At 38.3% G+C, this 25,645-nt stretch overlaps 1 protein-coding gene across 2 annotated transcripts; it reads left to right on the top strand.

The window, feature by feature from the left end:
* On the top strand, positions 1-23,267 carry STEAP4 (STEAP4 metalloreductase). 2 transcript variants are annotated; one of them, XM_036911796.2, is made up of 5 exons: positions 1-132; positions 15,939-16,396; positions 17,008-17,535; positions 18,783-18,947; positions 20,310-23,267. In XM_036911796.2, the coding sequence occupies exons 2-5, from the start codon at positions 15,941-15,943 to the stop codon at positions 20,562-20,564; spliced, it is 1,404 nt and encodes a 467-aa protein (XP_036767691.2). In that variant the 5' UTR covers positions 1-132; positions 15,939-15,940; the 3' UTR covers positions 20,565-23,267. The 2 variants fall into 2 exon arrangements, with proteins under 2 accessions (XP_036767691.2, XP_036767692.2); XM_036911797.2 differs by lacking the exon at positions 1-132 and adding an exon at positions 15,720-15,843.
* The last annotated feature ends 2,378 nt before the right edge of the window (positions 23,268-25,645 follow it).

Genomic DNA, 25,645 nt, shown 5'->3' with positions numbered 1-25,645 from the left:
CTTATACCCGGGAGAGCAGCGGCCCGCAGCCCAGAGCCGGAGCGCGAAGAAGCCTCGCCGCCCCTGGCCGGCCCGCGCGCCCCGCTGCAGCTGCGCTAGACCGTAGCCGCCTGGGAGGCACCTCGCCGGCAGGTGGGTCACGCTGTTGGCATTTGCCTCGTCCCTTCCGCCACGCGGACCCCCTCCCTTACCTGCTTCAGCCCGCCTGGAGCCCCTGTTCCCAGGACCTCACTGCCCAACCCCGCTCGCCCTCAGAAGGGGCTCGCTGGCAAAGTCCCCACGGCCCCCGCGGCCGCCTCCGGAGCCACCTAGAGGTGGCGCGCGATTACTTAAGCAGTTCAGCACGCTTCCAGCTTCCCGTTTTATAGCTCATCTCTGCCCCAGGATGCAGAGAAGCCTAAAGCAGGAGATGAGTGGTTGAACTCTTCTCTGTATTTTCTGGATATCTGGCGGCGCCCAACAGAAGGGAACCTCATAAAACGTGGTTTTGGCAGTCTCCTCAGTGTCAGATCTAGACCACGAGCTGAAATTTGCCCCGAGATGCGCAACCATCACTGATCTTGATTTAAATTTCCTTGCATAGTTTACTGATTGCTTTTCCAGAGAAATATTGTTTGAAATGTAATTTATAGTGAAGAGTAAATAACGTCTTGGTTCCCTGTGTGTCCAGAAGCAGCTAGAAGGTATTTTATTCTCTGGATGGTTATTTGGGAACTTTCTTTAAAAGATGCCTGGTGTACCGGAAAGTGAACTGGTTTTCACTCTACGCAGGGTGGTGTTGGAAAATTCTGTTCCTACTTCTAACTAGAAGCTCAACACCTTGGTCTCAGTCTCCACGTATGTAAATAAAATGCTATTGGACCAGATAATCCACAGAGTCCAAATCTAACAGGTGAAAATCCATGCTTGCAGAAATATATTGGAAATCTCATTAATGCTATAAGTATAGCCAAGTAATTACTTTCTTCCTGATAATGCAGGTTTCATTTTTATATGGAAACTACCCAGCTATGGAGAGAGTCTCTTCCCACAAGAGTATATGAGACTCTACCACATGTATCATTCAGAGAATACTCTCGGCTTTCAAAACTGTTCTTCAGCCTTGCTATGTGAGAATGTCCTAGTCCCTATAAATGGCAGTCATATAAATGTCACTCAGATGAAAGAACATTTTTTCTGATACAGTAGGTGTAATTTTATAAAATGGCACATTTATTTGAGGCAGTAACTTTTTTGAGATATGGCCTTTCACAAGGCCCTGAGTTTTTCAGAATGCTGTGATTTACTGTGGTATGAAACTCACCTGCATGTATGCTACCTGCATGGCAAACACTGTCAACCCAGAAAACAGGATGAAGCACTCCCTATTTATCAGGCTTCAAGGCTGTAAAGTAAATGGTACATGTGTACAGAGAAATTGGGTCATAGCACTTTCTCCCTTCAGCAAAGTTTATGGTTCTGCTGAAGTTTACATTGCAACTTGAGGTTCGGAAGCCAGTGTATAACAAGGCCTGACCCCTACCTTGAGAACAGTTTTCAGACTTCTGTCTTGCTTCAGCTTGCTAACTATTGTTACAAGTAACCAAATGAATGTTTATAAGCCCGTTAATAAGCCAAACACCCTGGGCCTTGGGCCTTGTTCTGAACACTTTTAAGAAAAATAGATTCATTTGTCATAGAGTCTCAAAATTGAAGAAACCCTGAGCAGTCACTCTGCATTTCCCTGTCTCCTGAAGGATCACTACTACATCTATCATTACAGTATTAAAAGGATATAGATTCTCCTTGTAAAGTCTCTGGTGTAGTTGTTGATTCTGCTGGCATGCTCAGAAACACCATGCAGTTTCATGATCCTCAGCAACTAGTTCTCTTTATAAGCCATTTGGATCTTTTGTCTATTGCTATTTAAAAACAATTTCCTTTTAAAATCTTAAGAAGGCTAATTAGCTTCTGGCAAAGAAAAAAAAAAAGCACAATTGCCCTTCAATCTTGAAAACTTGCCAGGGTAACCATGTAGCTAATTTTCTCTGGATTGTCCTCCAAGGAAAAAGTCATTTTTTAAGTGTCAGCATCCACATCCTACCTACAATCCCTACTTTAAGAATCTAGGACAGGCTACAGATAATGGACTTTCCTGTGTGGGATTTTTTTTATTTTTAAGTTGTAGGTAGGCCAGAAATAATAGAAATAAGATTGACAAAGACAAGGCCTCTGAAGTCACCTGTTCTTTGTACATCCAAAGAGAATGGGTCATTAATTAGGAAAACTTTCTGAGCAGTTCCACATGATATGGAACTCAAGACAGTTTGAATGGCTTTTAGGTCAAATCTAAAATGATTTGAATTTACACTTATTCTTTTGTTGAGAAGAAGTCAGTCCTGGAAGGAATAAAGCTAATAACTACAGGATAATTAAAACATACTTGGTCTATAATACATAAACAATTTGTTCTCCCAAAATCAAGGAAAAAAGAACAAAGAATACTTGCCCTGTTTGAAGATGATCTTTGAGAAATATGTCACCACAAAAAGAATGCAATATTTACTAAAAGAAGTATTTTCACCCTAATTAACTAGGCAGGACATCTAATCTAAGTGCTTTCCACAATGTTCTAGAAGAGTTCATTCAGCCACACGTGGAGAGGTCTTACCATATGATACTTTATCAGTTGCATGTTTCCAAAAACTTATTTTGAAAGAAATATGTTTCTTTTAAATGTAGATCATTGATCAGTCCTAATATCAGGCTGAAGTAAAGTTCAACTGTCATTCTTAAAAGGAAGGAAAACACTTGCAAGGGGTGATTTTGAAAAACTACAAACTATGATTCTGAATGAAAAGAAAGCTAAGAGGTAACTTAATAGAACTATACCGCACACCTCTCAGAGTGTTATTAGAACACAATCGACAGAGTCTCTTTTGCTTCAGCTCCAGATAGTAAAAGGAAAAAATGGCATTCCAGCAGAGGCAGGGGTTTCTTTCAGGTCTTCAGGGGAGATGGCGCCAACACCAGAAGGGTGGGAGTTGGAGGGGTGGGCAACTAATAATTCACGCTGATCACGCACGTTTCTTCCATACCTGCTGTTTTCACAGAGTGTGGACATAGTGTTGAGCCCAAGTTAAATGGTGGCTGAAGCAATTTTTCACCGACTTTGGTAAACTTTCTTGTCCTGTTCCTCAGGCAGATTAGTGCCCCTTTTCTGGCATGGGATCTACTCTGCATTCCTCTGCTCCCATCCTCACAGATTGTATTGTAGCAGTTTTATTATGTGTCTGCATCCTCCCTGATACCGTGGTCCCATGAGGGCAAGTTCTGAAGGAAAGAAGGAAAAGGAAAGCCTAATTTACGACCTCAGCCCTCTCGCATAGCACAGTGCCTGGCACAGAGAGGCATTTCAGAAAAATCTATTGAAAACATGGAATCCTACTACGACATTGTTGATGATTGATGATTATTTTCAGAAGATGCTGACCATTGTGGGCATAATCAGTTATGAGCATGGATGCCCCCTGCACTATACTAGTTAATAGGGTCAAAGTGTCCAGATTTCAGCTAGTCATTTGGAGAGAAGCATGAGATTGTTTTGTACTGTATAGTCCATTAAAAAAACTGAAAATTATTATAACTATTTTTTAAAAGAGGAAGAGATGGCAGGAACTGTGATGTTTCTTCTCATTAACCTTAATTTTAGTTAACCCTATATGTTGTTATACTGGCTAAGTTTTGTAATAAATTTGTAATTATAATACTTCGGAATCTAATTTATGTTAAAGAGTAATTTATTTTAAAGAGTGATATAATGTAATTCAGGCATTTAACTGAGGTCATAAAAATCAGAATATTGAATCTTTAGAGGTTTTAATTAATTTAACTTATGCAAAACATTTTAGCCCTTCTTTAATACTTGAAGGCATGGCATGAGATACAAAGCCTATTGAACAGTTCAAAAGAACTAAGTTATATCAAATGATTTTTATGCCAAAAAATGAACACGCTTCTAGTTATTTCTTCTCTAGTATCCATGTACTAAAATGATTTTTTCATTCTATATCCAGTTGCCCTGACATAGGGTGGTAAGAAATAAGAGGAGGCTGAAGAGAAAGCAATTAGCAGATTGGTAAATGGTTCAGTGCAGTTAATAATGAAAGTGTGCCAGTTGCTCCTGGTTTTCCTTGACTGAGATCCCAAATTGTGCTTTTTTGAAGCATCTCTGGAAAAAAGATACGTGTTTGAGGAAGATGGTACACAAAGAGATCCTGTATCTGTCCTCCCTGCAGGAACCAAGAGTCTAGAGAAAACAGATTTAAAGCTCACTTTGTGTTGACTGCATGTGTTGAGTGGAGAGGGTCTTGGCCCTTTGCTGTTGTAGGAGAGAGTCCCATGGGTTCTGTTTTCACTAAGAAACTAAGAGCCTCTGGGAAGGGAAGTCTGTGAGTTAAGAGATTTAGGCCTAAAATGCAGTCAGGACTTAATGGAAACATGTGTCATCCCATCCCAAGTATATTTTCCCATTTCTGTGGTCCCATGCCAGAGTCCTGGGGTGAAAGAGATGTAAGGCAGGGAAAGCACAAATGGGGTGCTGGTAAACAGCTCTCAGAGAAAAAAAAAAGGGTGGGGGGTGTGGGAGTACAAAAACTCTTACCATGGCTGATTTCAAGCTCTCAACTGGCCATATGGCCTCCAGCCACACCAGTTGAAGAGCTGAGATTAAAAACTGAGGAATTATAAAAAGAAGGAGCTGTTCGATCAAAAAATACTTATCAACAAGCATAGTTCTCAAGCTTGTATATTCAAGTATAACACAAGGATGGGGAGGGGAGTTTCACATGCACTTATCCCTGTGACATAGAGCAGCCTCAAGGCCAGATTATGCCCTGCAGCTCAAGCTGACCTGGTTTTGGCAAACCTTAGAGGTACTGTGGCCCTTGGGAGTCCTCACCTCCAAGAGCCAGATTAGAAATACAAGAAAAAGAAGATGAGGGAGCCTATATTCGTAAAAATGTGTGAACCACCCCCAGGATATTTCTTAAATGGTAAGGAGACACTTTGAATCAGAACGGAGTTCTCCCCATCAGAAGGGATGGAGGAGTGGGATCAGATCCACAGCAAACCTCCTCTATCTCCAAAATGATTGGGCAGTTAATATTTATATAATGCTCAGTGGTCTCAATGTGAAGATAAATGACTATTCATAGGAAATTGATGTAAACAAACCATTCAAATTGAAATGATCAGATCACGTTCTAAATATCTCTGACAATAGTAGCCCTAGAAAAGCAAAACCTACTGACTGAAACTAAATACTGAGTGGGTTGCTGCAATCACCAAATTATCCAATAAAGAAATGCTCGCGTAGTATGTACAATCTGCGGGAAGGAAGACATTTCCTCTACCCGTCAAGGTTCTTCTAGCTGGCCTGAGAATCAAATTAACATGAGACAGTTTAATAGGAGAAAAAAAACAAAGTTTAATTACATATGTTCAGAGAAGCCATAGACATGGATTCCCAAGACAGGGACAATGAGGAATATATGTCATCCTGAACCAAGGAGAAGGGGGTGTGGGGTCTGAGACTTCAAGGAAAAGGGGAGCAATTCACAGGAACATGAAAAAAGTAAATGTTTGGTAAACAAATGATGGGCCCCACAGAAACAGTGGGGGGGTGGGAGAATGTGTGGCATGCATGAATTTTAGCAGACTTTATCCCTCCTTGTCTACCATACCTAGTTTACATTATAATATTGTTATCTAAGGTGATAACTCTCTTCCTGGACTCTTTTTCTGCAGTTGTGGGGGTTGGAGGTCAAAATTTCTGCATCTTTTGTGTGGCTTTCAGCTCAAAATAATCTGCATGTCACAATGGCACATCTTGGGGCAGCTGCCCTTGGTCCCTACAAAGCCAAACGCCCCCCCACTCAGTGAGAGTTTTTTTTCATGATGGTGGAAATCCAGGTCCTAGTCCTGACGCTGAATCTTTGGTGAACCGCAGATTTGTAAGAAGCTGTTCAGATTTAGAATGTGAACAGAGGTCACGGTAAATTAACTCAGACATGAATGAATCCCTGACCTTGTTGTCACGAGCCTCAGGCTTTAATCAAATGAATAACCAGCCCAGTCAATGCATAATGAACCTACATGATGACACTCCTAGCTGGGGTATCATAAGACAGTCTTCATTTGTCTTGACAGATGCAGCTGGGATCTAAATAGGAAAACATGTATTAGTAAGATTTTTAATTTAACTAGAATTTTTCACCAATGAACTGAAATTAAAAATAAACAATTTCCTCTTACAATTATTTAATTATACAATTAAAATAGATAATGGAGTTCTGCATTACCTTGCTCTCTGGTAATTCTTTGGGTAGTAGTAAAATGTTGCAAACAGAATAGTTGCAGTTACAGCTCATGCTAATTCTGGTCATTAGCAGTTCATGTGGAAGTATTTATCCACATAGATCATTACTGTAAAGTTTATGTTTAGTTACACTCTTGTGACTTGTTCATACTGTCCAAGATTACTGTTTTCTTTGTGTCATTCTATTAGCTAGCATAAAAACTGATCATCAGTAAATTTGTTGCTGTAAGATATACAACATTTTCTCACAAAACAAGAAATTATCCATTTTTCAGCAACCCACCTGCAATGGTTTCTTTATTTACATTAAATGCTTTAAATGATAGATTTCCATTAATCTGTGGCTATTACTAACAGAGCTACTTCTAACTGCAAGGCTAAAATAAGAAATATCATATTTTCAAATAACATTTGTAGACTGAAGATTGAATTGTCAAAAAGACAACAGTAGAGCGGTTGCATTGGTGGTATAGTGGTGAGCATAGCTGCCTTCCAATAAGACAACAGTAGAAAAATCCATTGATTATAGGCACATTAAATTTTTAGTAAACTGTAATCAGTGGTCTTTTTAAGGTCTTCTAGTTTTGTACAATAATATATACCTGTCAGTAAAAGAATATGCGCTTAAGTGTGAACATGCTTGCTTTCTCTAAAGAGCTTTGATCTCACTAAATACAAAAGAGCAAGATGAATAAATTGGGTGAGTTCAGGTGTTAGTGTAAGGTTTTTAAATTTTTGAAAATATTTTTTGCTTTCTAGTTGTCCCTGGGATATATTAAAACAAATGCCCTGAACCACAACAAGACTGGCACAGGGGCAGAACTCCCTTCTTTAGGAAAGGAAATGTTTTGTTGATGGGCTTCAGTTTATTAAAAATATGTTATCATGTCATTTAGGGCTTTCAAGTTGAAATTCAGAAGGAATAGAACAGAAGAAAGAACTTAAAAAATCCGTTGGCAGGCGTCAAATTAAAATTAAAAAATCTTGTCCCATCTTATAAACTTTACAACTGTTGTTTGTATTCTAACTCCCTGGAGAGGCATCAAGCCAGGTTGCTGAGTTTGTGTGGTAGACGAGTGGAGGGGTGGGGTATCTAGTGGGGGTACTATACCCACCAGAGGAATTCAAAATCTTGTGTGAACAATCATTTTAGAATTCAAAGCTGAATTCTCAGACGGAGAAAGGGGCAGAGTGTCTTTAATAATGATTTCATCCAAATGATGAGATATTGTATGGTGCTATGTGAGGGTTGCTACTAAGCCATCCCAGAGTAGATTTGCGGATGGATTTAATCAAACCAACTTTGTGGCTTATGAAAGAGAGTTCTTCAGGATTTCCTTCAGGGAGTTGCCAAGCAAAGCCTGCCTGCAGTCTGACTCCTGGTCTCCAGGCTGGCTCCCCTTCACTCTTTCCTTGAGGGGCCTGAACACTCATTCTTGCCTCTGGTTTTCATAACCATAGGAATTCTGGCCTTCCAGACCCAGCCCATCATTACTTAGGGGAAAAAATTATGAAGTGCCTACTATGTTTCTGCAACCCCCTGTATAACCTCATCAATACCATGTTCTCCCTCTGTCCTTCCCCTCCCCATTGTCCCTCTCCAAAAAAGATATTCTGATATTTTTCTATTTCCAGTGCCTCTCAGACCTGGGTTCTGCTTAGACTTGATTGTTTTGTGGGGTTGGTTTGGTATTTTTAAACACAGATGTCTGGGCTTTACCTGCCCACCTGATTTTAATGTGTGACCAGGGACGAGAACCCGTGTAGCAGGTCACTAACCGAAAGCTAACAGGTAATAGTTCACAATCTTGGCTCTACAGTAGAATCATCTGGGGGAGCTTTAAAAAAAACAATGCCCAGGCTCTACCCCAGAGCAATTGATTCAGACTCTGCAAGAGTCTGGCCATCAGTATTTTGTAAAAGCTCTGCATGTGATTCTAACGTGCACCAGGGTTTTGAAAAGCACAGGTTTCTCACATAATCCTTTGGAGAGTGAGCCGTAGTGATTCTAAGAAACTGCTTTGATGATGGATTGAAAGACTGGCAAGAGTGCCAGGAAGATGTCTGTCTGTCTGTACCTCACATGTGCCCTTGCCTTCCATTCCCCTCCAAACCAAACCTGTCTTTGGCTACTTATGGATTTATTATGGCTCCCCCTGCACACCATTTTACTCAAAATTGTGTGTTGTGATGATGATGGTTTAGTTGTTTTTATTATTACCTCCAAACCTTTCTTATGTGAAACATTTCTTGCACTTTTAATTTGTATCAATATATAAAACTGCATGAGCTAGGAAACAAGTAAGACTTTAATAATGTGTGTAACTAAGTTCAAATCTCTACATAAAATAAGTTACCTTAATTTGTATTTTCAGTGGATTTCTCAGAATAAAAGATATACGAGGCCTATCTTTTTCCTTTCAGGCCTCTCTGCACCAGAGAGAGAGAGGGAGATTTTCTTTCCTTTTTCTTTAACAACTGGTCCTATATCCATAAGTTTTTATATATTTTCCTCTTCATTCTTTGAAAACATCAGGGGAAACAAATGGTCCATTTCCCAAGAGAGAGGCAATAAAGTGCTCACCTTTTAGAAAGAGCATGGTGGGATTGTTGAACCTTGGTATTTTTACTAAGAGGAATGGTGAATAGCATCTATACCAAAGCATATAGAGGGGAGAGAGGTCAATTTGCTCCTGACTGCTAATATAAGTAGGACCGCAACATTTTATTTTGATGTATTCTCCATATGAGGCATATATGGAAATATACTGCTAGAATGGAAAGAAGTTTATATCCATTTATCAGATCTATGTGCACTGCTATTATGCTTTAGTATGAATTAATATTTTAATATAGCCTATGATTGTCTCCTAAACAAATAAATAGGTTGCATTGTATTTTTGGAATATATTAAAAATCATTGATTTGTGAAATATGAGCATTTAAAAATCAAACTTTCATAGATATGGACAAGATTATCCTAAAACTTATATTGAAAGGCAAAGGAAATAGAATATCTAAAACAGTTTGGAAAATAAGGTGAGAATAATTAGTCTACCCAACTTTAAGACTCACTATCTAACTATAGTTATCAAAACCACATGGAATTGGCAAAGGGCAGACACATAGCTCAATGGAACAGAATAGAGAACCCAGAAATAGACCCACATATGTGCAGACAACCAATTTTTGACAGAGGTACAAAAGCAATTCAATGAAAGAAGGATGGTCTTTTTAACATATAATGGGAAAGTAATTAGATATTCATAGGCCAAAAATTATAATAATAATAATGAGCTTTGGCTTAAACTTCACACTTTATACAAACATGAAGTCAAAATGGATAATAGATTTAAATGTAAAATTGAAACTATAAAACTTTGAGGAGAAAATATTCAGAACCTAGGATTTGGTGAAGAATTCTTAGACATGACATCAAAAGCACAATCCATAAAAGAAAAAGCCAATAAACTGTATTTCCTTAAAATTAAAAACGTTTGCTCTGTGAATGACCCTGTTCGGGCAATGAAAAAATAGCTACAGACAGAGAAAAATTTGAAAACCACATATCTGACAAAGGACTCATATCCAGAGTATATAAAAAGTCAACAGTTGAAAAAAAACTCAATTAGAAAATGGCAGAAGACAGAGACTTTCACCAATCAGGACTTACAGATAGTAAATAAACCAATGAAGTCCATACCAAGGACTACCACTCAGCAATAAAAAGGAGGGAGCTATTGATAAAGGCATCAACTGGGCTGGATCTCAAGGGCATTATGCTAAGTGGAAAAAAGTTAATATGTAAAGGTTACATTTTGAGTGATTTCATTTATGTAACAGTTGCAAAGTGACAAATGTATAGAGTTAGAGAACAAAAATGGTTCCCAGGAGTTAGGGAAGGCTGAGAGGGGCTAAGTATGACTATAAAAGGATTGTGCTTCGGAATAGTTCTGTATCCTGGTTGGTGGAAACAAGAATCTACACATGGGATAAAATGACACAGAACTACACACATGCATTGTACTGATGTCAGTTTTCCAGTTTTGACACTGCTATAGCTATATAACAAAATCTAAGCATTGGAGGAAATGGTGAAGGATGCACAGGACCCTCTCGTACTATCTTTACAACTTTCTGTGAATCTGTAGTTATTCCAAATAAAAAGGCTTTTTGTTGAGAGCTTGATATGTTAAGTGTAAATATTTAAAATATGCAGTTTTTGTAATCTTGTTTTGGACATTTCCATGTTTTTAATATGCTAGAATCTTCTTAAGCTGGAAGTGACCTGGGCTTCTCTGATTTTTGACCTCTAGGAGGGCAGAGAAGTTGAAATGCACTAGCTACTATGACCTTCACATCTTCCTGGGATGCCTAGTTGGGAACATCCAGAAAAATGTTGCCATAGGTCCCCCCCCCCAGGCCTCACGTGGGATCTGCAGACAGTGGGATATGAAGGGCAAGATTTTACGTGACCCACACCTGATCTCCCTGTTATGCACCCTGACACCCCACACTCACGCACACGCATGCTCACAAGCTCCTCAATGGTGGCTGCCTTCCCAGTCATCTTTGCCACCTTTGAATCTGCATCACTAATTGCCAATCTCTAATCTATTTAAACATCCTTGTGGGATCATTTTACCTGTCTTGGTCCTCAACGTAAGGAGCTTCTCTGGGAAATGCTTCCATTAAGAGGCAAAACCGGTCCTGAATATTTTCCAAACCAGGAGATTCTCTTGTTAAGTTTGCTGTTATATACCTGAGGCTTGTAAAGAACTGAAGGAAGCAAAGGAGATCACTACATTATAACTATTTTAATCCATCTTTCCTTTAATAACTCTACTTCCTGTTTACCACCTTTCTTATTTTCTTTACTCCTTCCATCTTACAGCTAAGAGTAAAATAGGACTAGGAAACTTTTTTTAAGTCTTTGTACAAGAAACTTTACCACTTCCATGAAACACATGAGAGCTATTTCGAGTTACAAATTGTCTGAAATTGTTCCTTCTTTACATAGTAGTTACTGTAAAATGAACCCTCAGCTTGAGGTCCCTTGTGGTTTAGAGTATGCATACATGTCATTTTTATGAACTCTTATTATTAGGATATTTTTCCAAGAGTTCAAAATTCTTCCAAAGAGTTACTATTTTTTACATGTTATTTCATCATCCCAGTTATAGTAATCTTAGCTCTGATCATTTTTTTTCCAAAGAGAAATAATAATAAAAATATCATATCTGGGTTGATTTGCAAGCAGAACCTATGTCAAAGGCTTGTGTGCAGATAGTTTATTAGGGAAGTGATTCCAAGGAACCAGGAGTAAGGGTCCTGGGGCATAGCCAGGGAACGTGGGAAAGTCAGGACAAGAGCGTGTTAAGTTGGCCCCTGCTGTAGAAGAGCGGTGCTGTATTCCACTGGGCCTTTCTGAGGAGTCCCCTACAATGTGTCAGAAGTGTGCCAGCTGATGAAAAGGGAAGCACTTATCCATGGATCCTGTCCCCACCGGTCTCTGGTGGCCCCATGGGTTGTCCACGTCTGAGTGCTCAGCACGCATAGGTATTGGAGAAGCCCCAAGACAAGAACTGAAATACAAGTCATGGGACTCCAAAGTGAGTCTGTTAGGCAGTGGAGGCTGAGCGGAGCTCAATTACTGCCCAAGGACTGGAAATAGAACCAGGAGGATTTGAAGAAATCCAGCATAATTATCAAACTTAGAACTTCTATAACAATGAGGCCAGCATAATTATCAACCTTAGAACTTCTATAACTTGATAAGGAGTAACTCACCACTCAATGGAATAACTGTATTCTTTCTATTAAGACACCCAGTGATATTTTAATATCTCCTTACTGTTTTTGTATCTTCAATTTGCCCAGTGATGTCTCTAAAGGTTTAAGAGTGAAAAGAAATTTTAATGGTTGGTTAACAGTCCAAGTATGTTACACTGTATGGTCAAGCTGCATTTTTAAAAGGAAGATATTAAAATAAAATGTGAAAGAATTACAAATGAGAGAAATTCACACGAGTTGTTTTGACATTGATAATTCATATGCTCTAAAGCCATTTCATATAGGGTTTTACTTGCAAGAAATAAGTGAGGAAAGCAGAAGCTTCTTAAGAATTATTAAATGTATTTCAGATAAAATTTGTGTATTTCCAATAGTCCCAGCTACAAAACATATCTAACCTTTCATTTAAAGAAGTTTAAGTTTGCATTAATTAGATAATTGATTAATTAGATTAATTAATAGCCAATTGATTGCTTACTATGTCACAAGAACCATTTTTAGATACATTAATTCATCTGATCCTCACATTGCCTGTAAAGTAGGTACTATCAGTCTCTCATTTTAAAGATAAAGAAACTGAGACACAAACAGTCTGAGTCACCCTGCTCATGGTCACACTGCTAGTGAGAGCTGGAGCAAAAAATAGTACTGTATAGTCAACATCTTCATTTAAAAAATAAGTTTATGGCAGGTTAGGATAAATGAATGTAGTGACCAAATGGTCAAAACAGAGTGGAACCACTCTCTCTTTGCAATGATTAAGATGATCCAAGTAAGAACATGTCAATTAAGAATTACCCATCTCATCCCAGGACACCATGAGGGGATAGCCAGACTGACACTCTTTCAACACACAAAGTATTTCTACAAAGTAGGATAAGGCATCATTCATCAGTTTGAGAGTGTGTGTAGGTAACAACAAGCTGTTAATTGATTAGCAACTAACCTACATAATGCAAGTTGCTAAACTAGTTTGCATTTGTAGGTGGTATTAAGAATTTTACAAAGGCACAGTTGTGTTCCCATATGATAAAGCCTGATCATCTCCGCATCTTCCATATGTGGTCATGCCCTTCTCTGACACAGTACAGGGTATCAGTCAACAGCTAGTTAAAGAAACGATTCAGTGTGATTATTCAGACTTTATAATGTGATTATTCAGACTTTATACTAGAAATACAGGAAAGTCTTGCATTCCTTGTCCCTTTGTTCCATGACTTCTGAACATCCACAAAGCTCTGAATGGTCTGCTCGTGATATAGATGCACACCTTCTGATTAACTAGATAAAAATCCAACTGTTTTCTATAGGCTAAAATGGAAAGGGGAAATTTCTGAAATCCCATATTAAAAAGGTGCAAGCTTCCTGTGCTCTACAATCTGCATGAAATCCACCATGCAGGAATTGAAGAGTGATTATGTGTGATTTAAAATTCCATATTGAATGCACTGATTTTAACTTTAAACCCATCTGGGTAAAAGAAATGATGTCCTTACAGCATCCTCCCCCACTTCTCTCCTCTTCTTTCTCATCCCCAGTGGTTATGCTTTAATCATTCCTCTTCCTTTTTACTGTGTGTCTCACATTGTTCCTGGCATAAAATAAACCTCTGTGCATCAACTCCTCTATTCACCCTTCTGGTATCACTCAACAGCGTTTACCAAGAAGTATCTAGTCCATGAAAGTCAGTGCTTTTCTTAGCAGTGAGGATACCTCACTGAACAGAGATTAACAACACCAACAGAATTAAATGCTAAGTGTTTGGAAGAAAAGAATTTTTGAGAAAAATTCCATACTGAAAGAAGAAATAATATCCTCCAAAAGTATAGATATAACCCAGATTAGCTCATTAGATCACAGAAACTTAGAGAACATTTGGTTTATTTTTAGTTTAAATTTCACCAACTTTTAACAAGTAACTCAGCTATATGGTTTATAATATCTCAGTTTAGTTTTAACTTGAATTTCTTTTATTTTGGGTCAGCTTAAGAATCTTTTACCATGTTGAAATATGCACTCCCTTAGGATAAACTGTCAGCTCATAGCCTTTGTCCAGTTTTCTAATGGACAATTGTTATTTTTTTTATTGGCTTGTATGAGTTAAAAATATGTTTTCAGTTTGGTTACCTTCTGACTTTGCTTACAATGGTCTTTGCTTTGTAGGTAATACTTACCTCTGTGTAATCACATTTATCCCTTTTTTCTTTAAGAGTGTCAGGGATTTGTGGTATAGGAAAGGGCCTTTCCCCCTCTAAGGCTATAAAAGAATTCTCTATAGCTTCTTCTAGTTCTGTTATAGTCCCATTTTAAGTTTTTAAAATCTTTAATATATTTTCAATTTACCTTGTGGTGAAGTGCGAGGCATAGGTTCCACTTTTTCTTCCAACTGGCTATTTAGCCATCCCAACACTAACTACTCAATAAACCATCTTTTTCTCATTAACTTGAGATGTCATCTTTATCATATGTGTTAGGTCCATTTCTGTATTTTTTTAATTCTATTCCACTGTTCTGGAATAGTGCCATATTATTTCATTATTTTAGCCTTATATTTTAATATTTAATAATGACTAGCCCCCCATTTATTACCCCACCTTTCAGAATTTATACATTAAATTAGGGAAAACTGACATCTTTAAGAACTTGAGCCTTCCCATCCAGGAACATACTGTACATTTTCATTTATATATCTATATCTTCTTCTCTGAAGCTTAGGGGAATTTAAAATTTTTCTTCTTGTACTTCTTGTACATATCTTGTCATATTGTTAAGTTTATTCCTAAATATTTTCTCTATTTTGTTGCAGCCATAAGTAGGCAGCCCTTTCTTCTATAAAATCTTCAAGCTGGTTTGTTACCAGACAAGATATTGAATTGTTTTTATAGGATGGAACTTTTTTAGTTGACTTTCTTGAGTTTTCCAAGACTACAATTTGATCATCTGCAACCCCTTTTGAAGATCTATACCTCTGTATTTCTTTCTCTGGTCCAGTTGTGTTAGCTAGAATTTCCAAACAACAATAACTAAAGTGGTCATAGCAGGTATATTTGTCTGGTTTATGACTGTTGGGAATGTTTCTAGTAATTCTCTTTTAAACATGATACTAGATTTTAGGTTGAAAGATATACTTTGTATGCTGAGGAAATATCCTTCTGTTCCTTTTTTATTATTAATCAAGAATAAACACAAATTTTAACATGTCCACTTAGCATACATAAATATGACTCAATTTTTCTCCTTAAATATTTTTGTATGGTAAGTTATGTTAATAGAGTTTCTAAAACAGAAGTTACCAAACTAATCTTTGCATTCCTAGAAGAATCCCCATCGATCAACAGGTAATTTCTCCTAACAAGCTGCTGGATTCTGTTTGCTAATGTTCTATTGGGGATTTTTATATTGCTAAACGTAAGTGAATTGGTCTATAATTTTCTCATTAGTGCATTCTTTGTTAGATTTTGCTCTGAGAACTTTTAGAACCATAAGTGTGCAATAAATGCAACATCACAGAAACACATCCCATAGTTAAAACTGTTTTGGTTTTTCATTGCACCTTTTTACCCAACAGAAGAGGTTTTTCACCAATGATTTTGTTAAATAAGATACATATGAGAATATATATGATCGTTTTCACTCCTTCCAAATTCTGTGAGGAGTAGGCTTAAGATAATTCATTAGAAGATTGGAACAATGTGAGTAGATCACTATTTCTTGGATATAATTCTCATTACTTTTCCCATGCCCGGACATTCATATTTTATTGGTTATTTGTGTTATTACCTTTCAGTTATGGAGAAAACTTCTACAGATGCACTTCCTCTTACTGTGAATTCTTTAGAAAAGCAAGAGGCCATATGTATTTTTGGAACTGGAGATTTTGGAAGATCACTGGGACTTAAAATGCTCCAATGTGGTTATCCCATTGTTTATGGAAGTCGAAAGCCCTGGATGTCCAGTCTGTTGCCTAATGGTGCAGAGGTCTTGAGCTATTATGAAGCAGCCCAGAAATCTGACATCATAATCATAGCAATCCACAGGGAGCATTATGATTTTCTCACCAAACTAACTGAGGTTCTCAATGGGAAAATACTGGTTGACGTCAGCAACAATCTCAAAATCAATCAGTATCCAGAATCGAATGCAGAGTACCTTGCTCAGTTGGTGCCAGGAGCCCTGGTAGTGAAAGCATTTAACACTGTCTCAGCCTGGGCTCTCCAGTCTGGAGCACTGGATGCAAGTCGGCAGGTAAGATTAAACGATGAATTTACACGCAGTCTTTAAAAAGTGAATGCCTTACTGTGCACTTACCTCAGAGATTCCAAAATTTAAGACCGACTGAACATTTCGTTCTAATATGCACCATGACTAATTTTCTTGGTTTGACCAGATAGGATAGTCAGTTGTGATTTCTGTCCTGTCAGCGCCTTTAGCTTTTAGTTTGATGGAACCCAATGGTCTCAGTCTCTGACTTCTTGTCAGTGTGAGGGAAAAACACAGGTAAATTGTTGTTGGTTATCCGTTCCACTCCCATTACCTTGTATGAAACCGGTTCCATTTATTCACTGAGATTAGAAGCAATCCATTAGTATGAGGTACCCATGAGTACTGAAGGAAGATTGAGGCCGTTCACACCGTGGAGAACCAAGTATCAGTGTGTTGTGCCTAAACCGCTCTCTACTTAAAACCCTAGTTCTTAACTGTCCAGCATACAATGCACAAGTTTAAATACCATGTTGATCCTACATCCTTGTTTGAAAAGCAGTTCACTGCTGCATGTCATTGTTCTGCACAGTGCTAATACAGACCTTCAAAATAATCATTAAAGAATAAATCCTAAATCAATTACGTTTAACCAGGTGTTTGTCTGCGGAAATGACAGCAAAGCCAAGGAGAGAGTGATGGACATTGTTCGTACTCTTGGGCTAACTCCGCTGGATCGAGGATCCCTCCTGGCAGCCAATGAAATTGAAAACTACCCCCTGCAACTATTTCCAATGTGGAGGTTTCCCTTCTATTTGTCTGCTGTTCTGTGTGTATTCCTCTTTTTCTACTGTGTTGTAAGAGACGTAATTTATCCTTATGTTTATGAAAAGAAAGACAGCACATTTCGCATGGCTATTTCCATTCCAAATCGTATCTTTCCAATAACAGCACTTACACTGTTGGCCTTGGTTTACCTGCCCGGTGTTACTGCCGCCATTCTGCAGTTGTACCGAGGCACGAAATACTGCCGATTCCCAGACTGGCTTGACCATTGGATGCTTTGCAGAAAGCAGCTTGGCTTGGTAGCACTGGGATTTGCCTTCCTCCACGTGCTCTACACACTTGTGATTCCCATTCGTTATTACGTACGATGGAGGTTGGGAAACATAACCGTTACCCAGGTAAGTCTCTACTCATTTGTATTATCCTAGTCCTTAAACCAAAGAAGAATCTTCCATCTCACAAGTATAGAAAGTCACTTCTAACCATCTTTATTTTTTAAAGAAACTAGAATTAGACACCTCATGTCTGTTTTTAGTTGTTGTTGTTTTTTTAATGACTTCAGTTGAGATCTCATACAACTAATGAGAATGAAAGTTAGGTTTCCAGTTTTGCTTGGGTCCAGAGCCCCGTATTCCCAGAATTTCACTGGGTTACTGACAAACTGACAGATTTGGGTGCTCAGGAAATTTCATGATACCTACTTGAATTCCTTTGGGAGGCAATCAACAAATGTAAACCAATGTGTTTTCAAGCTTCTATTTGTATGTATGCTACTTCCTTTTAGAAGTCAGAATCAACCACCTTATAAGTAAAGGGGCTGTTGAAACGTGTCACAGAAATGTAAACAAATTCACAAAAGGGTGCTTATAACTCCATTAATGTTTGAGTTGTTCTTAATAACTAGAAAAATAAACAATTCTGAGTAAATGCCAAGTATTGTTTTCTGCCTAGTCGAAAATTTCAGAGAGAATCAGCTTAGGGAATTTTAAAGCAGTCCCAGAGGAAGTCCTATTCATCAGTCTAGTTTGGAAATACCTGGTGTTGGTCAATCTTATGCAGTCTCAAAGTTCATCAGTCAGTAACTCATTTAAGGTGACTGTGAATTTCTCTACAGTACTTTCCTAGCAAATATATGGGAGGTTCTTGGTTAAGAGTCACATTACAGGGGTTTGATTTCCTCAGTCTGTGGTGTGACAGGCTTGACGTGGTATTACAGCATAACAAACATGAAAGAATCCAGACTTTGTGTGTGTGAATAATCAGCATGTAAAGTAGAAAAACAGAATGCCAATGTGATCGTTTAAAAACAGCAAGTTTTGCTTGGGAATGATAAGCCATCTGGTGAAGGTTTAAGTAAATGTTTACTATGTTTTAGGATTTATACGGTCAATAAAACTCCTTATACAACTCCTGGAGTCAACTATTATAATAAGGTCCCAGCAGAACTAAATACTTTTTCTACCAAAAAAATATAATTTCTAAGTGTATTTTTCTCTACAGTTATTTTTTGAGTGATTATTAAGAAGCATACAATTCGACTTAAGCAAATAAACCATGTAGAGGTATTTTTCAGTCCCCTTAAAAGTTTGGGCAGTTTATTAAAAAAAAAAAGTAATTTAAAAAAATTACTTATAATTTTTCTTAGGCAACGTCCAAGAAAGAAAACCCATTTAGCACCACTACTGCCTGGATGAATGATGCATATATAGCTTTGGGAATCCTTGGGTTTTTCCTGTTTGTACTCTTGGGAATCACTTCCTTGCCATCAGTTAGCAACACGGTCAACTGGAGAGAGTTCCGATTTATCCAGGTAAGGACTTCAAGATTTAACCTACTTCATCTTGCAAAATCAATCGAGTTTTACAAATATTCTCATTTTTCTCTCATACCATGCATAAATGTCCACTATACTCCACCACTTACCCAGCAGTCTCATAAAAATAACAACAAAAAGAAGTTCAAATCTAAAAAGTGCTAACCTCTAGCACCAAAAGGCAGATTCTATAGTGGTTTGATTTCCTGGAGGGCATCCTTGCCAGGATCCTGACTACTTCCACAGCCAAGGACAGGGTGAAAAGCACCGACGACTATTATACTTCGCGTGGGGAGATGCACAAGGAGCAAGGGGAAGGGAAACTCACAGACAAAATTACTCCTTCTGAAAATGAACCTTAGAATATGGACACACTGATAAGGAAAGGCATATATTGAAATAAGGTTTAAAACCTTTGAAGTAAAATATGCTGGACTGCCGTCATACCAGACTCAGTGCTGGTCTGTAGAGGGAAAACCTGTTTTTTCCACATGTCAACCACCAGACACCTCATTAAAGGCAGTTAGTAACTACTCTTATAAACCAGTGGTCTTCCAAAGGTGACACCCGGATGAACAGGACCAGCCTTACCTGGGATCTTATTAGATACACAAATCCCCAGGCCCCACCAAACCTAATGAATCAGACAGTTTGGAGCTGTGGCCCAGCAGTTTGTTTTAACGAGCCCTCCAGATGGTTCCCGTGCCTGCTCATTGGAAATCAGTATAATAGAATAGACCATTGGTAATTGAAACTAGATTTGAATTTTATAGAGCTATTTGAATTTCAAAATTCTTGCAGTTTCTCTAAGAGACCAAATGCGGTCAATATTTTCTCTTGTTAACACCTTTATTCAAGGCAGTAAGACAGAAATAAACATTAGCTGTAGAATTTAGGCCAAAACAAACAAAAGTGAAGTTTGCTAATTGTTCTTTATTGCATTAGAATTAGCTAGTATCTGCTTTTAGTCCATAACATAGACTGATATAGTATGTTTTGAAGACATACTGTATCTTACTCATCCGTGGCCTCCAGAAAAGGTATCAAAGGAAAGAGGTTTACCATTGGGGAACATGCCAGGGTACATTACCATAACTCAAGAGAACTTACTCCTGGGAAACTTTCCCATCCAGCCAGGTTAAGATGAAACCACCATGTCACTTCTAAGCATGGTATTCATAAAATGAAATATTTATCATCCTGAAGGAGGGTTAATGCTTTCTTCAGTACTTTGCAGTCTTCTAAATATTATAGGCTTCAAAGATCTGTGGTTGTTTATAAATATCTCTCACTAACTTAGAGTGTTTCATTTAAAATGTAAATAGGGTTAATATACATATTTTTGTTTCTTGCCTATAGTCCAAACTGGGTTATTTGACCCTGATTTTGTGCACAGCCCACACCCTGGTGTATGGCGGGAAGAAATTCCTCAATCCCTCGAACCTCAAATGGCACCTGCCTTCAGCCTACGTGTTAGCGCTCATCATCCCTTGCACTGTGCTGGTGATCAAGTTGATCCTCATCCTGCCCTGTATAGACAAAACCCTTACACGGATCCGCCAGGGCTGGGAAAGGAACTCAAAATCAGCATTGAATGGAAGAACAGATATTTAAAGTGAAGTTCAATTCACTCCGACTTCTGAACTACACATTATTAAATGTTTAGAGATGAATAAATAGGTTCAGTTAAGAAAAAATTTTTCTCCCATTGTCATCTGAAGTTTGTGAATGCAAAAGGAAATGTTGCCTGACTTTGAGAAATTGACAGATTGGAAGAAAACTCCTTTTTATGTCAGGTTAGTGATGAATCAGTGCAGGCACCTGCCTCTCCTTTTCCCGGAGGCAGCATAGTTGAGGTCGCTTTGTGGTTTCACACTGAGAAGCTTCTTTATTGTGGACAACATGCATGACCTAATGTCTTGCAAAAGCCAGAGGAAGCACACGCAACTTCCTTCTCTAGCTCGAGGACTAAGTAGAATGAAAGAGAAAATAGTAAGATGTTTGCCACTGACAACCTTATTAGGTGTGTCTATAGAAAGGGCCAAATGAAGTAAAAGGAATGAGATCTTTTTTGTTCTTTGGTTTTCGGGAAGTGAAGGTGATCATAAATATTGCCATAGTGAATTTGGCAACTGAATGTGCTCTTTGACTTTGCTTTTACCAATATGGACATGTACTGTGGGGAACTGTTTTATAACACAACAAAAATACCACAATTGATTCAAAATAACCATGAGTTGGATATATTCAAATCTGTACAGTTGTCATAAGATCTTTTGTACAAGGAATAGATACAGGAAAGATTGAGTTCAAATTGATGGATATTCACCTGGGTTTTCTCAATGTACAATAAGCAGGGAAGGGGTGATAAAAGTTCTTTCTGAAAAAGCTCAAATAAACCAGAATTCTAGTTAACAAACTAAATAAATTTTGTAAAGTTGCACTATATTAGGTTTGGTATTATTTAGGTATTGTGGTATACTTTGTAAATAGCATATTCCAAATATTATTCAATATTATTCACCAATAAAGTGAATTTGAGTATTAAAAAGTTGCTTTTACACTTTGTCATAGCTTATTATAATTTCAAGTGGTGAAATTAAATAAGCAATGAAACTGTAAGTTTGATGCACAGATGAGAGAGAATTATGGTAAGTCTTAGGGCAGAGAGGTGTGAACAGTATTTATAATCTGAGACTTGGTTCTCTCTCAAATCCTTGCTGGAATACACAACAGTTGTGTCTGTTTTCTGTGCTGACACTGCCATTTCTAAGACGACCTCCTGCAGGATCAGCCTTCCTGGCTCATGAGTGGAGCTGAAAGAAGCCTTATGCATGATCTTCCCACGTACCAAAATAACCAAAAGGCTTTGGGTTTGACATTTTTCTGCCTGCTCTGCAAAGGCCATTTCATTTTTTTTTTTAACTTTGATCATCATATATTCTAGATGACATTATACACAATGATTAAAATATATTAAAACATTACCCACAATCCAGGATACTTTTTTATAAAACTTTCTCAAACTAGTTATGTATCTATCCTGGATATTCTATTTAAATCCTTTTTCACTTCGTGTATCAGTGGCTTTGCTCTCTGGTTCACCTGGTGAACTGGGTTTGTTCACCTGGTGTATGTATTTAATTAGTGGCTGCATGTTATTACATCAAATGAGCATTTATTTAGTCGCTACGCTAATTAACCATAGAGGTTATATCCATTTTTTTACTAAAGCAAGTAAAAGTTCAGAGAGTATCTTAGCATTTATAACATTTTTCCATGTTTTAAATCATTTCCTTAGAATACTTGCCAAGAATTCGGATTCCAAAATTAAAGAACTTCTAACAACATTTGATATAAATTATTTCTAAAGTGACCTTGTCAATATCATTGTTACTGGATGAGGGTGTTGCTTTCATCATACTCTTATAGGTTTTGCTTTTCAAGATATACAGAACCTGTGCACCATTCATTTATCCTTGATCCACTCAAGTAAGGATACAAAAACTCTGAAAGAGGAGCAGAGCTGTGGAGTGTGGTGCTTGACCCTAGAGCGTCAGTGGGAAAGGCAAGGAAAGTGTCACTATCACCCACTCTCCCTCAGGCAAAACAGTGAAGGGTTGTAGGGTTGGAACGTGCTCTTTGGTTAAAGAATTGGCTGATTAGATTAAGGACCATCTAGGGTGATCTAGATAAGAGAGCCCTTGGGGTTAACCAGGCTTTTTTGTAAAAGATGATAGGATTCACTGGGTCACAGTTCATCGCTAAAAATAGGAAGTGCTACTTCTAGGTAAAAAAAAAAAAAAACTTACCCAGAGTAAAAAGGCCCCACTTTTATAACTCAGTAAAAATACCTTATCTGGGTATTTAATAAAAAGCCATCATGAGGCCAGGCAGGTAAAGAGCGCCCCCTGGTGGCTTTGGCATAACAGTGCATTGCAGGCTGAACTACAGCCTCAACTACAAGGGTTTTCTTGCTGACCAGATAAGCCAAATTCCTCCCTTGATGCCTCCCAACACTCTTCCCTCCCCAAACCATCAAACAAGTTTGGCCATCTACAGATGACTCCTCCGGGTTTTTTCAGGTGGAAAGAATGAGTTTGGAATGGATGGAAATAGGTGCATTGTGTAACTGTATTCCTATTAACGGGTCCAAACTGTTCTACATAAAGTTAGATTGAACTTCACTGTTGGTGTGTTTCTTATATTCTAAGAAGACTTTTATTAAACTCATAGACCTTTTATTTTTGTATGTTTTCCCCATGTTGATGGATGACAGCTTTTGTATATATGTACTCACTAAACATTTTAAAAATATTTTCCAGCTTTGTTTAATTCTGGTATTGACTCATCATCATACCAAAGATAGTGATTGAAAGGTTTTTAATGACAGTAGCTCCACCATATGGAGCTAAAAATACCTCCCTGCAGGGATAAGGAAAAGGAGAGGCAGGACATGGGCTTAAAAGCACAGTTTGCAGCTTAATGCAATCTATGCTTGAGCTCAGCTGGGTGGTACCTCCCCATATCTGCATGTCTCAGTTTAACCTCAGAGAGGGGAGAGCATCAGCTGGCCAAACAGGGAGGTATACTATCCCACACTAGACTTTTGTGAAAACTAGGAAAAAAAGGCTTTTTCCTTCCTCCATGTGGGTGCCAGCCAGACAGGGAAAATGACGTATTGAGTGGACAGATGTCGGGCTGGACTTCAGTCTCCAGGAGCAACCATTCAATGCCTTGCACAACTAGACAGCTGCAGCCCTGATGGGTGTTATCGTTCTTTCAAAAGAAAAAACACAGAGACAAACAGAAGGCCAGAACCTGGAGTAAACTAGAAGCAAATAGAAAAACCTCTACTCCAAAGTGACTTCAATTAGAAATGGCATTATAGGTTTTCATGTGTTAAGCACTCGGGGACACAAAAGAGCCATGATAGTGGTGAAGGTATACAATCAGTTTTACCTCTGGGAGCTCAAAAGATTCCAGACCTCTTACCAAAATCAAGGTGGAATGGCAGGCAAGGTGTTTCATGCTGAGCCTGCAGTTCTCATTCTCCATCACCACAACACAATGCACATGCTCACACCAAAAATAACCCTACATGATCCTACTCCAATTTTCTGTAATAAGTAAGGGTTACAGTGTAGAAAAATTTTACAAAGATTTGTTCAGTAGAATTTAGGGAAAAAGAATAAATCACTTCTATGTATTACCTTTCCTCAAGCTCAGGGCAAAAATCCTGAGTTCGGGGCCAAGATGGCGACATGAGAGGCTCCTGACCTGGCCTCCCCCCATAGACCCAGACACTTCAAATACACAGTTATACATGGAGCAATTCCTTCTGAAGCTCCTGAACTCCCAGGTAGAGGAAATAAGAAAAGACCCAGATAAAGGAGGAGAAAGATCCAGGGGGAAGAGAAAGGAACTGGGGTTAGAGCACAGGCATGTGGGTGAGCAGGAGAGAGCACCCCTGCCCCTAACCCAACAGAACAAAAGTACCCAGCTCCATGTGTCCTGCAACAAGGGAATCTTGCAAAGATTTTCGTAATGTTTGTTGTATAATATTTTGAGCAAAGCCTGTGCTAAACACTTCACATGCATTATCTTACTTAATCTTCATAACAATTCTCTAAAGCACTCTTACCCCATTTTTCGGAAGAAACTGAGCCTTAAAAACATTGAGTGTTGTAAGGATGGTACAACATTCGAAAATCCATCAACATCATCCACCACACAAACAAAAAGAAAGACAAAAACCACATAATCATATCCATAGATGCTGAAAAAGCATTCGACAAAATTCAACATCCATTCATGATAAAAACTCTCAGCAAAAGGGGTATAGAGGGCAAGTACCTCAACATAATAATGGCCATATATGATAAACCCACAGCCAACATCATACTGAACAGCGAGAAGCTGAAAGCTTTTCCTCTGAGATCGGAAACAAGACAGGGATGCCCACTCTCCTCTCTGTTATTTAACATAGTACTGGAGGTCCTAGCCATGGCAATTAGACAAAACAAAGAAACACAAGGAATCCAGATTGGTAAAGAAGAAGTTAAACTGTCACTATTTGCAGATGACATGATATTGTACATAAAAAACCCGAAAGACTCCACTCCAAAACTACTAGAACTGATATCAGAATACAGCAAAGTTGCAAGATACAAAATTAACACACAGAAATCTGTGGCTTTCCTGTACACTAACAATGAACCAATAGAAAGAGAAATCAGGAAAATAATTACATTCACAATTACATCAAAAAGAATAAAATACCTAGGAATAAACCTAACCAAAGAAGTGAAAGACCTATACCCTGAAAACTATAAGACACTCTTAAGAGAAATTAAAGAGGACACTAACAAATGGAAACTCGTCCCATGCTCCTGGCTAGGAAAAATTAATATCATCAAAATGGCCATCCTGCCCAAAGCAATATACAGATTTGATGCAATCCCTATCAAATCAACAACAACATTCTTCAATGAACTGGAACAAATAGTTCAAAAATTCATATGGAAACACCAAAGATCCCAACAGCCAAAGCAATCCTGAGAAAGAAGAATAAAGTGGAGGGGATCTCACTCCCCAACTTCAAGCTCTACTACAAAGCCATAGTAATCAAGACAATTTGGTACTGGCACAAGAACAGAGCCACAGACCAGTGGAACAGATTAGAGACTCCAGAC

The sequence above is a fragment of the Manis pentadactyla genome, chromosome 7, assembly GCF_030020395.1.
Source record: "Manis pentadactyla isolate mManPen7 chromosome 7, mManPen7.hap1, whole genome shotgun sequence".
NCBI lineage: Eukaryota > Metazoa > Chordata > Mammalia > Pholidota > Manidae > Manis > Manis pentadactyla.
This window is presented reverse-complemented; position numbering and strand designations above follow the sequence as displayed.

Excerpts from the sequence above, each read along its gene's own strand:
- STEAP4 (XM_036911796.2), top strand. The coding sequence starts at position 15,941 with ATGGAGAAAACTTCTACAGATGCACTTCCTCTTACTGTGAATTCTTTA. Across the intron at positions 16,397-17,007 it reads CACTGGATGCAAGTCGGCAG|GTGTTTGTCTGCGGAAATGA; the intron begins GTAAGATTAAAC and ends ACGTTTAACCAG. Across the intron at positions 18,948-20,309 it reads GAGAGTTCCGATTTATCCAG|TCCAAACTGGGTTATTTGAC; the intron begins GTAAGGACTTCA and ends TCTTGCCTATAG.